General features: G+C 35.4%; 1 protein-coding gene across 1 annotated transcript in view; it reads right to left on the bottom strand.

The window, feature by feature from the left end:
• Positions 1 to 14,508, bottom strand: part of ANKRD12 (ankyrin repeat domain 12) — a 59,608-nt gene that overhangs the window by 27,091 nt on the left and 18,009 nt on the right. The window contains exons 2-3 of the mRNA XM_054284766.1: positions 13,082 to 13,219; positions 6,604 to 6,751 (exon numbers count right to left, since the gene is read on the bottom strand). Coding sequence (XP_054140741.1) covers positions 6,604 to 6,751; positions 13,082 to 13,168 — 235 coding nt within the window. The 5' untranslated portion in view covers positions 13,169 to 13,219. The remainder of the gene's footprint in view (positions 1 to 6,603; positions 6,752 to 13,081; positions 13,220 to 14,508) is intronic.

Raw genomic sequence — 14,508 nt, 5'->3', positions numbered from 1 at the left:
TATTTAAGAATGGAAAGCTACTGACCCATGTATATATTTAAAAAACCTCTATACATTTATAGAGGTTTTTTATTTATCCATCATGTTTAAAAAGGAAACAAGATTCCTTTTACAGAATCAGATATTCTTTTATTCCTAAACTGCAGGCAACTCAGAATCTTGAATATCTAAAAAATTAATTCAATATCCAAATCAACACTATTTGTGTTCTGCCCTATTGGTAAAAACATCTGCGTAGGAAAATAATAAAAAACCCCTTAACAATAAATTTGTGCTTTAATCTTTCCACTGTAAGCATGCTGCTCTTTCTGCAAAGATAAAGCACAGCATACACTTTACTGACTAACTTAGTACTTCCATCAAAATAACACATTTCAGATTGACCAGCATAATCAGGTATTTCTTAGCATATGCTATTTATTGTTCACAATTCTTTCCTTGAAAAATGTATTTATTTTCATTCCAAATTATTTCTTACTATTCTATAGGTATTTTCAGCTTGAGAAAATAATGCATCAAAATAAATGCAATAAAGTTTTTTATTATCTAGGCTTTACTCTTTTATACATTGGGATTGTCTGAGTTTTTTGGGTTTTGCTTTTATTTAAATGAGCACAATTTATTCCTGCCTCATGTTCAGTGCTCCATTTCAGTGGTAAATTATTCTTCTATTACACTTTATGAACACAGTGTTTGCAAAGCATTTCTAGATCTTACAAATTAAAAGCATCAAATAAGAACACCTGTTCTCACCAAGTCATACTGTAATTATGCACTTACTGCTCAAAAGGAGACACCCTTTAATTTAAACGGATATTAGACTTCATATATGTTGTCAGTTAATCTAAACAGTTTAATACACAAAAATCAAAATGATCAACAACAAAGCTAAAAAAGTCTCAAGATTATAGCTGGTGCACCTGATGATCCCCTTCAAGATCTCACAGATATGAACTGGTTCTGACAAGAGGGGTGGAAGAAAGCAAAAAAAACCAAACCAACAAACAAAAAAACCCCCAACAAACAAACAAACCCAAAAAAACCCACCAAACCCTTCCCCCCGCAAAAAAACCCCCAAACAAACAAAACCCTCCAAAATCAAACCAAACTAAAAAACAACAACAAAAAACCCCAGGGGAAAGTGAGTAGGGCATATAAAATAAAAACTTCTATACATTAAAAAAAAATAAAAATCAATGTTCTAAGAATACCAACACATTGCACACTTCACAGGATGAGACCAACTTAACATTTAGGAACTCCAACTTCTTAGCTAGTCTTCATCTTATGGTAACAGGAAACTTTCACCACTGTGAACTTGATGTTTGTACAGTTTGTACAATTTGTGCAATTTGAACAGTAAAAACTTCCCTCATAAAGGAACAGAATCAGTTAAGATACGAAGTTTAAGTAGAATTTAATTACAAAATTGACTATGAAACTCCATCATTTGGTTTGGGCTTTTTTTTTTGTTGTTGGTTTGTTTTGGTTTTTTTTTTTCTGGCTGGTTTTTTTTTCTTCCATTTTTTATACTTTGTTTTCAGGTTCTATGGAATTCAATTATCTTCTATTACATTCACATTCTCATCACTTTCTGCTGTTCTTCAGCAGTTAGAAATGAACTTACGCTCATTAGAAATAGAACATAAGAGATTTTTTCATTTTTTATTTAAAAAATAGAAACTAGAACTATTCCAGTGGCTTCATGTTCAACTACCTTTATTAAATAAATTTCATAATACACAGCCACCCCTTTGTGTGTGGCTCTTTAAGGTTTTCCCTTGGCAACACAAGCTTTTCAATGAACAGTGAAAAAATTATTTTGAAATACTCAGGTTATGTGAAACAGGAATTCAGGAGCATCTGAGTACTTATTTGTAAAAGGGCTCAATGAAATCCACTCACAACACTTGAAATGTACTGGCACGAGGAACATCAGAGACACTGGTGATTGTACTAGGATAATTTACATGTGACAGATTTTGTCCCAAGGTAACCAATAATGTATCTGGTTTTTTGTTTGCTTGCTTTTTCCTGCAATTGGATAAAGTACAAATACCCACTCAGGTAATTTTTAATGTATTGGAAAATTAAATTATTAAGTAACATAATATGTGGATTTCTCAAAACAAATCATGCCAAACTAACAGAGCATTTCATTTGGTAAAATAATCACTTCAGTGGATAAAGGAAATTAAGCAATAAAACCCAAAAAACCAACAAACCCCAAATTCAAACTTCAGGGCTCATCGTACACTGTTTTTATGTAAAAGACTCCTAATATAGTCTAAATCATAAAAATTAACAGGATCAAAAACAGGACCATGCAAAATTAAAATATGAACTGCTTAAAATGAATATTATGAAGTCATAAGATTGAATGATATACAATCAAAGAATAATATGTTCATTGCCAGGTCAAGACCACTTCTGCAGATGATGGAGTTCAGAGAGTTTATGGAGCTCTGAGTGATCATTGCCACCTGACTGAAGTTATTTCCAAGTTACTTCCAAAAGGAACACATCATGACTGGATGTGTTTCCTACCTCAAGGGGAAGGGAAAGCTTAGAATGTGATGCAGAGACCCCACAGTGCATTTAACAATGTAGAGATTCCAAGGTACTATTGTGATACCTAATTAATCAAGTTTATGACATATTTATTTAACAAAACCAACACACAAAACCACCTCCACTTTCCTGCCTGTAGCCCAAACAACAGTTCAATGAAGTTGTCATAGTTGAACAATAAGCCCAAACCCAGCAAGCAGTGTGTGAACACTCCCTCCAACACTCCCACAAACCTCTCTAACTACAGAAAGCAGGAGCACAGGAACTGTGTTACTGTGATGTACCCCTGCAGCATGAAGAGGTCAGCTGTTTTGCTCTTCTGGATGACAACTAAATGCTAAAAGAAGTATGACTGTGCCAGGTTTGGACTACTTTAAAAACTGAAATTGAAGGGGTCAGAAAACAAAACCAAGATCCTGCTATAAATAGTAAATCTGGACAACATGATTTCCAAGAAATATTAACAAATTACCACACTGAGTGTAATTGTAACTCATTGCTGTTCTTGAATAATCAACTCTGTAACAAGACTCTCTTTACAACTGAAAGATTTTTAGGATCTGCAGTTATGTTTAATTATTATGAAAAATTCTAATTTCTGTCTTCAGACTAATAAGGTGCAGAAAGCAAACAAATTTGACCTCTGCAAAATCAACACCTGTCTATTGTTCTTATTCCAATAACCACATCAGAGGTTACTTAAAACTAACCAGATTACTTAAATACATTAAGAAAATTTAAGCAACTCTGTTTAAGCAGTCTAAATAACTGATGGCTTTTCAATCAAATTATGGTTTTGGATTGGGAGACTTCAAATCAGAGAATTTTTTTTAAAATATATGAAAAATAATTCTGCTTTGATCATCCAATCCAGTAGTTTCAATCAAAGCTTGTGTGTAGACTACTCCCTAAGATTTACCTATAAATAGGTTAAAGCTATACTGCAGTATAAATAAATTTGCCTGCAGGATGTATACATTGTGTTATTTTTTTGTGGTTGCTCTGACCAAGAATGGAAACGTCACAACGGAGCTCTCAGTTTCGGGAAGCCACCACAGCCAGGGGAGTGTCACAGCCCTGCACAACAGCAGCAACACAACAGGATGCTGCTGATAAAGACAGGGACAGAGTGTCCTTCCAGGTGTGTCCTGTTCCCAGGGGCCTCTTCAGAGGGCCGCAGCTCTCCTGGGACTCACACTGTCCTCCAGACCTGCACATACCTGGCAGCTCCTGCAGCCTTCTCAACTGGCTGCAATCTTCATGGGTATCCAATTGTTAAGAAAGTAACTAAAAGGCTCAATCTTAAAACACTGAATATAAATTGATTGTAGCATTTTCTTAAGAAAAAAAAAAATTGGATAAAGAGGTGGGCCATAATTGTTCTAGACTCTACAAATGCTGTTTGGTTTCAGTCTTGCCAAAACTGACTGAGTGTAAAATGTACTTTGTGTACAGTGTTGCAGAAATCAAATGAAAAAAAACCTCAAAACATTTCTGTGTTACATCACTATTCATTTTGGCTATATTCATTATCACTTGCAATATTCAGACAAAACCTGAAACAAAAAAAACCAAAAAACCTGAAACAAAAAAAACCCCAAACCAAACCAAACCAAAAAACAAACAAAAAAACCCCCAAAAACTACAACAACAAAACCAAACAAAAAAAAACCCCAAACAAACAAACAAACCAAAAAAAGCCCACCAGAAAAAGCAGCAATTTTTACAAAAATCAGCAAAAAAAAAGGGCAAAATTTTAGTTTACAGAAGACCGCGGAACTATAACCAAGAAACTTTTAAAGATGTAACACTCTAAAATTAAGTATCACCATTCTTTGACTCACTTACATGCCTAACCAGGATGAAATCCAATAGTCATGGAGTTTCTACAATCAGCTAGTAACCCTATAATGTATCTTGGGGATAAACCATTTATTAAACTATTGAACTAAAAAATTTTAAGTACCTCTAGCTACTTTTACATTTAGGGCTTTTTTAACTTAGACATATTTTTAAAGACCTTGAAGCTGATAGGAAGCTTTTCATTACCTTTTCTTTTTCCCCCATCTGTGTGCAATTACACTCTAATTTCCAAAAACTTGCTTTTTTGTTTCTCAGTGTTTGCCATTCTCTGTACACAGCTACCAGGGAGACACTTCTGTCAGAGGTAACAGTTTAGCTCAGTGACAGCAAATCTTTTCCATCTATAATGCCATGTTTGTGCCAGAAGCAGCACTGCATTTCATGATCACTGATGTCACTCCTAATCCATGTCAGTGACAAACTTGGCACCAGTGTAAGTGTCTAATTCCCAGTGGCCTAACCTAATTGGTTAGGCACAGAATCTGCATTACAGGAACAGTTTCTTCACCCTAGCAGTGCTCCTGCTCTGAAGTTTCTGGAAGGTTTACATACCAAGTGTCCCACCTGCAAAAGGGCAGTTGCTCTAACCTCCTTAGCTAAGCAGAAATTAAATCTTGACCAAGCTGTGGTGTTTGCCAGCACAGTTAAGAGCGACGCGCCTTCTACTTTTATGTTAAATATTTCTTTGCCCTACTTGAACTGTCTATTTCACCTCCCTGCTACAACTACTGACAAAAAAAATTTTATAGTGTGAGCACTGCCTTTTTCTGCATGTCTAAGCATCTGAAGTAATCAATCTTGTTTGTGGCAACTGTAACAACATATGCTACAGCAAAAAACCCACAAGAAGTTCTGCTACTTTACAAGATGCTTGGGACAATGACTTATTGAAAGCTGATGGGGGTAAGAAGACATGACTAAAGATTTTCAACAGAGAAAACTTTCAATATATATTTAATATTACATCTAAATACATTTACTTCCACTATGAAAAAAATAGTTCTGGTCTAATATCAAGCAAAAAATTTAACAAAGCAGGTGCTGGGAGCATACTTCTAAATTAGACATAGTCTTTTCAAAATCAAATGGTATTGTGAATAGTGCAAGAATGCTGTAAAACCACTGGGAACAGAACTAATGCCGACAGCATTGTTTTGTAATGTGACTATTTAAAATATGAATTTCATACTACAGTCTCTTTACAGTAATAAAAGTATGTTTGTATTATCCAGGAGCCAAATCTGAATGAAATCAATCCTGAACAAAAATTAAACTCACACCGAGGTATACACTTCTACCTTGCATTTAAATCTACACATATTAAGGGAACTCTCAGGTCATGAAAATATTCAAATGTACAATAAGAAATGTATAAACAATTGTAGCACTGAGCCTTTGAGAAATTTGGGGAACTTCAATGTGTTCTGCTGGCCATGGATACTGTTTGGTTATCAACTTAACTATTACTGAACTATAATTGCACAATGACACAGATAATTAATTACCTATACCCAGAGATAACTGTACCTCTTGGAATGTATCCAGCTCCCTCCATCTTGATTTGACAAGAACTGTGTTACAAATGGCAGTTTGAAGCCTTGAAATCAGTTCTAATATAAATAAGCTTATGCTGGGAAGAACTACTTAGGCTCTGCAGAGAAGGTACAGGTGATAGGAACTTAAACTGAAAGGAAAGTGTGCTCTCCATGACTAGCTCAGTTAGCTCTGTCACCTTAGCAATCTCTTCTATGAAGGACAGTACATCTACCAATGCAATGCTCCCTCCCCAAAAAAGGCTATGAAAGGCTGACAGCTGTGTCTCAAATCAAGGCATTCACATGGTTTTTCATCTGTTTACTCATTTGAACAAATGGACCTCTAGGGATGACAAAACAAAGAAAGATTTGTTACTGAAGCAGAAGGAAAGAATGAGGTTAGGAAACAACTGGAGAATACAGATCAACGATGGTGGCATGCTGGCTATTGCTAATGACAGGATGAGAGCCTATCAGACTGAGATGCAACAATCAGAAGGAAGCAAGCAACTTTTATACTTAGTATTCTTTTTAAAGAGGAAAAAATACCAATGTAAAAACATAACACACAATTAATTAAGTTAGGACGTATTTTACCAACAAATAATTAGTTAAGGAAATAAAAAGGTTCTACCTGCGTCTGAATTGCGATCTTCATTTCTGGATGGACTAATTGTAAAAGGAAGTTTACGTTTCATGGAAGACTTTTCTTTCATCTCCTTCCCCACATCACTCCTATCCACTTTTGGAGTTTTGCTGTAGGATGCAATCTTGTCCTTGCTCTAATATAAATAAAAAGTATACTAAGTAATTTTTGCATAAAGCAGGACAGTCTTATAATGTATACAGACTGAAAAGACTGACATGTGAGAATGCATGTGCTTGTGTTTAAGTACGTGTAATACAAAATTTATTCAATAAACAATAGAATCAATTGTCATTTCTTTTTTAAATTACTAACTTCTATGTTATTTCTACTTTCAGACACATCACTGTAGAAATGCTGTTCACTATTAGAGGCTTAACTAATTAGCAAAGAGCAACATAAACTGAACAAGAATTTCCCAAGTCTTGATGACCCCCCAACTTCCTTCCCTGACCATAACAATCCCACTAAAAGCACATTAAAAGTCCACACTGCAATTTAGACTGTGAACTGTAAACCCCCCAAAACCCTTCTAATTACCCTCCCCTGCCTCCACTCCCACCCTGTGATACATCAATGCAGAACTCCCTTTCTATTTCAACAATAACAGTGCAATGTTTCATTCGAGAAAAACCTATGAAGGAAGGTTTTAAACTGACACCAAATTTAGAAGAAAAAAGGTGCCAGTTATTTGGATTCTTGAGTTGTATAAGTCTAGATATTTTGGCTTATAACCCATATTTCAAATAAACAGAGAAAAATCTAAACATGCTCGCTATTAACTTATACTTGATTACACTAATATAGGATAAAGATTGCAAAAGATACCAGGGTAGTGTAAAGACTGCTTGAGAGAACCCTCTGCAAACCCAACATCTTAGCTACCAATCGAGTTGCAATGCAGAGATATCTTTTCTGTATAATACATGCAGCAGAAACAATTATCCACTCTGTCAGCTATCATAACTCTACAGCTTTATGTCATTCTTAACACATGATCAGATGAAAGTACTAATAGATTAACTTCCTAAAGGTAGAAGAAGAATATTCACCACCTTGCCAATCACTGAAAACCAAAAAGCTGGTCCTTGGTACTTCTGAAGATTTATTCATTTGGAGGAAAACTAAAAAATAACTTGAAGTAGAGGTACTGTTCTCAAAGGCACCTTTCCTTTTTTTCAAAGAAACCAAACTCAGGTAGGAAGACATCATCTGACATGCTGAGTTCAAAATGTTGCCAAAAAGTTAGGCAGAAGTGATTAGAAAAAGAACCTGTAACAAACATTACAAACTGCAAAAGACAAATATCTGTACAAGGGAAATGACAAAGAAGGCATTAGTCTGTATCAACAGAATTCCTGAAGTATAAAGGCTGCTGCCCTCAGAGAACACTTGTCTTCTTCACTCCAAGTTTAGAAACCCAAAAAAACAAAGTAAAATGCAGAATAAAATCCACACACCAAAAACAAAGCCAATTCTCCTTCAAAACCCCAAAGGAAACAACACCTTCCCCCTTTTATTTTTTTTTACATGCTAGAACAAAAAAAAAAATCTAAAGACCCAAACCCCTTAAGATACCCTTAAGCCCTTGGATCATACAGTGCCTGTGGTATTAGTTATGAAAGAATTTCATCCATCTAACACAAGTCATCAATTCCAAATGCATCTCTAAGTTAGCAAGAGCAGATCCAAACTCCATTAAGCCTTTCCCCATCTCTTCCACCACACAGACAAGTTTCCCACTTGAGCCCAACGTCACCAAGAGCTTTCTGATCCCTTGTTTCATACAAACCATTCATTTCTCCTATCTATGTATGTGCATTTCCCACAATATGAATTGGCATCAAAATTTTATTTCTTTCTCTAGAATATTATCTTATGTTTGGTACTATGCAATAGAAAGGATAAACTAAAAATAATTTAAAATTCCTAAGCAGAAAATCTGGGTTTCAACTTGTTCAGTAGAAAAAAAAACACCCCACAACTTTTTGCAGTTGGTAACCTCTGAAAAGAATTCCTTTTTTGAGGACATTCCTCAGTAAAATACATCAGTAGGTGCTCACAAAGAGGCACAAGCTGCTTAAGTAATTTGATAGCTTTACATTCATTCTTAAATTGCTTATATGTATCATGTTAAATATTAGGAATGATGCAGTAGTTTTTGAATAATGACTGAAAATTAATTATATGAAACTCTAATTAGGAGGAGAGACAGTTCAAAGTGCATACTTTCAGATAAATAAAAACACATTGAAAATTAAAAGAAAGGCTATATATAGAATACACAGAAATTGAAAAAAAAAGGGAGACTATTCTGTTCTTTAGCTAATGTGGAAATAAGCATTCAGCATTCAGTGATGGACTTTCCAATCCAAAAGATGCAATGGACAGGGTGTTTGAGAAGTCTGTATGAAGTTGATGCTATTTATTATTTTTGGTGGCAATGCTGAAATAGAGATACAATCAGATATGCAGACATCATCACAACTGAAAGAGAGGAAGAAGCAAAGAGCCCTGGCAAGGCAACTGTAAAATGACTGGTTTGAAAAGCAGTCTTAATACAAAACAAAAATAGGAAAAGCCAGAATAGAACCAAGGTCCTACAAACTGATAAAAATAATTAACTGTACCATCACAAAATGCTGTGTTAGAAGACAGAAAACTCTTAATGGCATCCTGGAATCAACTCCAAGTAAAGGAAGTAGGAGGAGGAACTAGAAACCCTGCAGGTTAGACCAGGCATTCCGTTTTCAAGAGTGAGCATTCACTGTTCCAATTGCTCCTAGTCACTGCAACAGCATGGACATCTCTTTCTCAGGGTCCAAGGCAAGGTTCAAAACACAGCATCAACAGGTCTGGGGCATTACTTTAATGTGCCCCATAGAAGCAACCTAAAATGAAGTTGACATTTTTAATAAAATAATCTGTAAATCCTGTGGACTTTCCAAAGAGGCTGATTAATCTCAAGTGAGAACTGCTAATCAGATAAAACACTGATGAGATGTTGATGTTAAGAAAACTAAACTACTGCTGCAAAGTGAAAAGCATTACATACTTTCTATGTCCACTGCAGCTAGAGAACATTTAATGGCTTTAGACTGCAACAGGAGACTAGCAAAGGTTATTTATCCTTCTACTAAGTATCTAACTCTATGCCAGTCAGCATAATTAAGTATCAGAATAAACTGCCCAAGGAGACAGGAATTTCCATCAGGCAAGCCTTTAAAGAAAAGGTCTGGCAAACATCTGTCGGGAACTGAGTGCAGCTTATTCTACTCTGGGGCAAATGGATGAACTGGATCTGCATGTCTCAACCTTTAATGCATGCCTCACTGGAGGATGTAGTAGCAAGGAAGAATTTTCTCTGTCAACAAAACCATACTAGTGCACTATGATGAGGAACACATTTTTCATCTGTTCAACAGGAACTGTCTCAGAAGGCTAACAAACAGCAGTCTGGACAATTTCTTGATATCCCATTCCAGCTCTATTGTCTGGTACTGCTACAATCAATGACAAGACACAAAAGGAGGCAACAGAGAGCCATATAATCTAGCAGATGTACTAAGCCCTGGGAGAACAAGCATTCTTTTTCTGCCTATCAAAGATAATTACATACTGAAGCATATTCTGTATGGTACCAAATGGTTTTGGGCACTATTGTTGGAGTCTTCCAAGGAGAGAATTAATTCTTACAAACTCCAAATGTGCTTCTCCTTTGGAAGAGATATCCATAGTTTACTTCCTTAGTTTGGCCATATGAAGTATAAATTCAGATAAATTAAAATTTCATCATGTTCATACGTTAACAAAATATCTCATGCCTCATGAGATAAAATACCTCAAACATTAGATGGCCTAGCTGCTGTATACACTTCTACTATTTTTTTTATGCTTGCCAGATAAGCAACTGAAATAAAAATACATGTACTCTAATGCATACATGATACAAACTCATCTTATTAACAGCAACGTTATTTCTAATGGGTTTTTTGAGTTGTCAGAAGACTTGAACACATAGTTCACGTGTTCACATAGCTATTGTGTTCACATAGCTATTCACTGGTTGTTAGGGCTGCATAATAAGCATTAATTTCTGGACAAATATGAAAGATTATGCCTAATAATAACAACAGTAATCTCACTACATTTCTCTGTCAACAGTCCAGAGCACACAACTAGAACCAGCTAAAGAGTGTAAAAACTATGAAATGGAAATAAAACCCTACAAGTGTTTTTTCTTTTATCTTATGCTAACCATTGGAATAGTTTTATGCCATTTAGGTCACTACAGCTTTTAAATTGTGAAGAATGGGAAATTTTTTTATAGACTGGTATCCTTTAGCATTACTCATCACTTGTAAGAGGCACTGTTTTTTATGAACATTATTTCACACTAGGCCTCAGCACTTCCTAACACCAATTACATTACCTAATGAATCCCTAACATTTGTCATACTTCTAATGAGTTAAGAACTGTAACTTTTAAATTCATGGCTGCATATATTTATGCATTGAGAAAAATCCTTATTTGCTTTACAGATATTTCCACTACCTTTTGAAGATATTTCATTAAAATTATCACTGTTGATTGGCCTGGTCAATCTTTACTTCAGGGCTCTATGTATGTGTTTGTAGTACAGATTTACCTTCATGACTTTGTGTTGCTCAAACTCACACTTTACCTTAGCCTATTGCCTGCCTGATTCCAAATAATTTTCTTGGCAGAATCTAAATTATGACATTTTGGCAATATTTTCTCTATCTTTCCTAATTCACTCGGAAGAGTGCAGATTAGTCAAAGGCCAGCTGAACATTTCTGGCAATTGTCCATCTGTTAGAGAACAGGTGTGTGACAGTTTAAGTGACTATTTAACATAACCATGTATTCAGTTCTTCTCAAAATATGAGGATAAACTGTGTTTATTATGCTAAAAACCTGAATACAGGAATATTAACTGAAACACTTCTAGTCTCCAGTAATAATATTAATTCTCTGTTTTTATTTAGGACCTTATATTACACATTGTTTTATATCATGCAATTCCAAACCAAACCCTACATTATTCTAATCTCAAGCTGTCCACTGTACCAGGGTGGACAGTACAGTACAAGCAGTTTATCAGCTTACTTTTTGGTATCACCTTCATCAGTCCATCACTGGGATTCCATATTCACAGCTTTTGTTGAACTTCCATTCCCTACTCTGTCCCTAAATTACTGAATGATACTTCAATTAATGTGACCATATCCCAAATAAAGACCAGAATAAATAGGAAAAAAAAAAGAAAACCCAACATTATTTCATCTCTTTACTAGTAGGCTGATTTCCTTTCCCCATTTTATTGTTATCTTCCTCGTCTTATCTAAGTAGTTCACCAGAGTCAGCAGAAAGAATTACCTTTGCCTCACTTTACTGGGACCAATGAAACAAAGCAGAATGAGACTAAAAGGTCTAAAGGTTTCTATGAATGTTTTTGGAAGATAAAAAGTTACAAGTAGATGCTGAATCTTCTAATCTTTTCCTGATTTTTAACCTCCTCCTGTCTTGTATCCATTCATCACCAAATGGTCTTGCAGAGAATACAGATTTCAACACAAGTGTAAGTATGACCACACACACAGAGAAAACCCTTTTCTAGAGAAGACAGCTTTATAGATTGTTGGGAAACAAACAGATTCTCTCTCCTTAGGGCAATATACATGTCACTCATCATTGTCAAAGCAGAGGATTACTCCAGCTTCTGTTATTCATTAGTAGCACAGATAAATCTGTGGTCTATTGTACAAGTGCACTAGGCAGACAAGCTGAAGAACTGGGTGATTTGAAACTTGCCTCCAGAACTCTGAAAATCATGGAATACTTCACATTCAAAAACAACAAACAACCCTTCAGCATGACATGATATTCCTTCATTTTCCAACATTCAAAAATGGTCTGTACAATTTTTAGATGGGACTCCCTTGTGCAGGAGCTACCCTAAAGCTTTATGCAGCATTTGGCTTTTAAGTCCTCCCTCACAGGGGAAGTAAGTCCCTCTGCTATAAAGGAATAGTGGAAACTGCTGTTTTTCTTTGGTCTGTGCTCTGTCACAGGCCTTCACACCTGTTTTGTGTGTTTGCTACAGAGAGAAATACACAGTAAAATAAAATAAAATATGGATTGCTGTTCTTGTGAGTATATGAAGACTTCAAATTAGCTAAGATATGGAGACTATATACTAACTTATATCAAATAAAACCAAAGCATCCAGCTCCTTTTAAATTAACTTGCACATTACAATAAAAGTAGAATTCTATCCCACAGCTTAACTTACAGTTAAATAAATGTAAAAATGTATAACTTTTTTCAATACTGAATATATCAGAACATAGATTCATATTTATTTCTTCCAATTAGAGCAACAAAAATCATGAAACATGCTTCATTTTACTGAAATTAAAGGGGCATTAATATAAACTTTACCTTTCTTGCAGTTGTTTTTTCCACCATGGTGCTATTGCTGTCAGAATTTTCAACTTGAACTGTTTTTGTAGACCCAAATTTGGGCATTTTATAGCTGTTTAGCTAGTTGTATCTTGTATCAGTGGGTTCATCCTGTGTCTGAAAAACAAACAAACAACATTACATAAATATACACACAGCAGTGTCATTTCAGGACAAATGTTACTGCAGATGGTAGCAGAGCTGGATAGTACCCCAAAAAAGACGACTAAAACGACACCTGGCTTCAAGAACCTTCCCCACATGCAGCTCAAACCCTGGGGCAAAACCCCAAAAGGTCTGACACAGCTGTTGCTGGGGATGGTGTATGAAAAAAGCACCAAGTCAGCTGCTAAACTACCTCATCCCTCTAGCTTACCTTTTTGGAAGACTGAACATTTTTTGGCTATTTTAACAGGTTCATAGGTTCAATATCTCACTTTGTGTTAAATGTCCTAAGGCTTAGAAAGATGAACAAGATTTCTAGCAACACTGGAAAGAGAAATAAGGCTTTCCAGCCCAGGAAATTGAAACACTGTATATTCAAAATAGTATGGGAAAAAAAAAGTCAAGTCTTATGATTTATAATTCTTTCTGGATCAAGAGATGCCCTTTTGGAAGAAAAATCTTCTAAAGCTTAAACCCAGAACTAGAAACCTTAATTTCCACTGTCTATCAAATCAATTACATAAGCCACTACTAGAGCCAGATATATATCTATATAAAGATCCAAGAGCTGTGTAGTGTTTCATCTCCATGGTACACCAAACAAGTGTCACTACAGATTCACATGATGGAAGAGGTCTGACTTGCCTCTTCCACAGCAGGAAGAGTCACCCTTTTTACAAGAATGGCTGAGAGGAAAGGTCACACAAAAGGTAAAACTGAATTTGACAGCACTTAAAAGCTGATGACTTCTTATGGGTCTTTTTGAGTTGATGTATTTTGTTACAAATATTTACATGATCACAATCTAACTGAGTTGTCATAATTTTATGCTTGATCAAGTCACCATTTCAGGTGCAACACTTCTACTGTTGCTTTACCATTAAGGTTTTGGGATCATCATGTAGAGAATTTGTTGCAAACCAAAATGGCACTATTTTGGTTTGACACAGTTAACTGACAACAAATCTGGTGCAGATGACTTTAAAAAAACCATCTTGCACACTACACCTGACACGTGAGACATTGATATTCAAACAAATTTCTACATCCTGCCCACACATCCATCCCCCACAAAGCTTAAACCGTGGAAAATTTGAATATTTGTCTAAGATTAATACTGTTGTATACAACAATGTAACATGCTACTTTGGTAATCTTCCAGAATAGGAGGGGAAGAAAGTTCAAAAAGCTAAATCATTGAGACAGAGAAGTAGAAAAGGTTGCACTAAGTTCTGCTGTTT

Source organism: Melozone crissalis, unplaced genomic scaffold (genome assembly GCF_028551555.1).
Source record: "Melozone crissalis strain CALT ecotype California unplaced genomic scaffold, PUWL_Pcris_2 ptg000042l_1, whole genome shotgun sequence".
NCBI lineage: Eukaryota > Metazoa > Chordata > Aves > Passeriformes > Passerellidae > Melozone > Melozone crissalis.
Note: the sequence above shows the minus strand (reverse complement) of the source record. Positions and strands in the feature narration are given on the sequence as shown.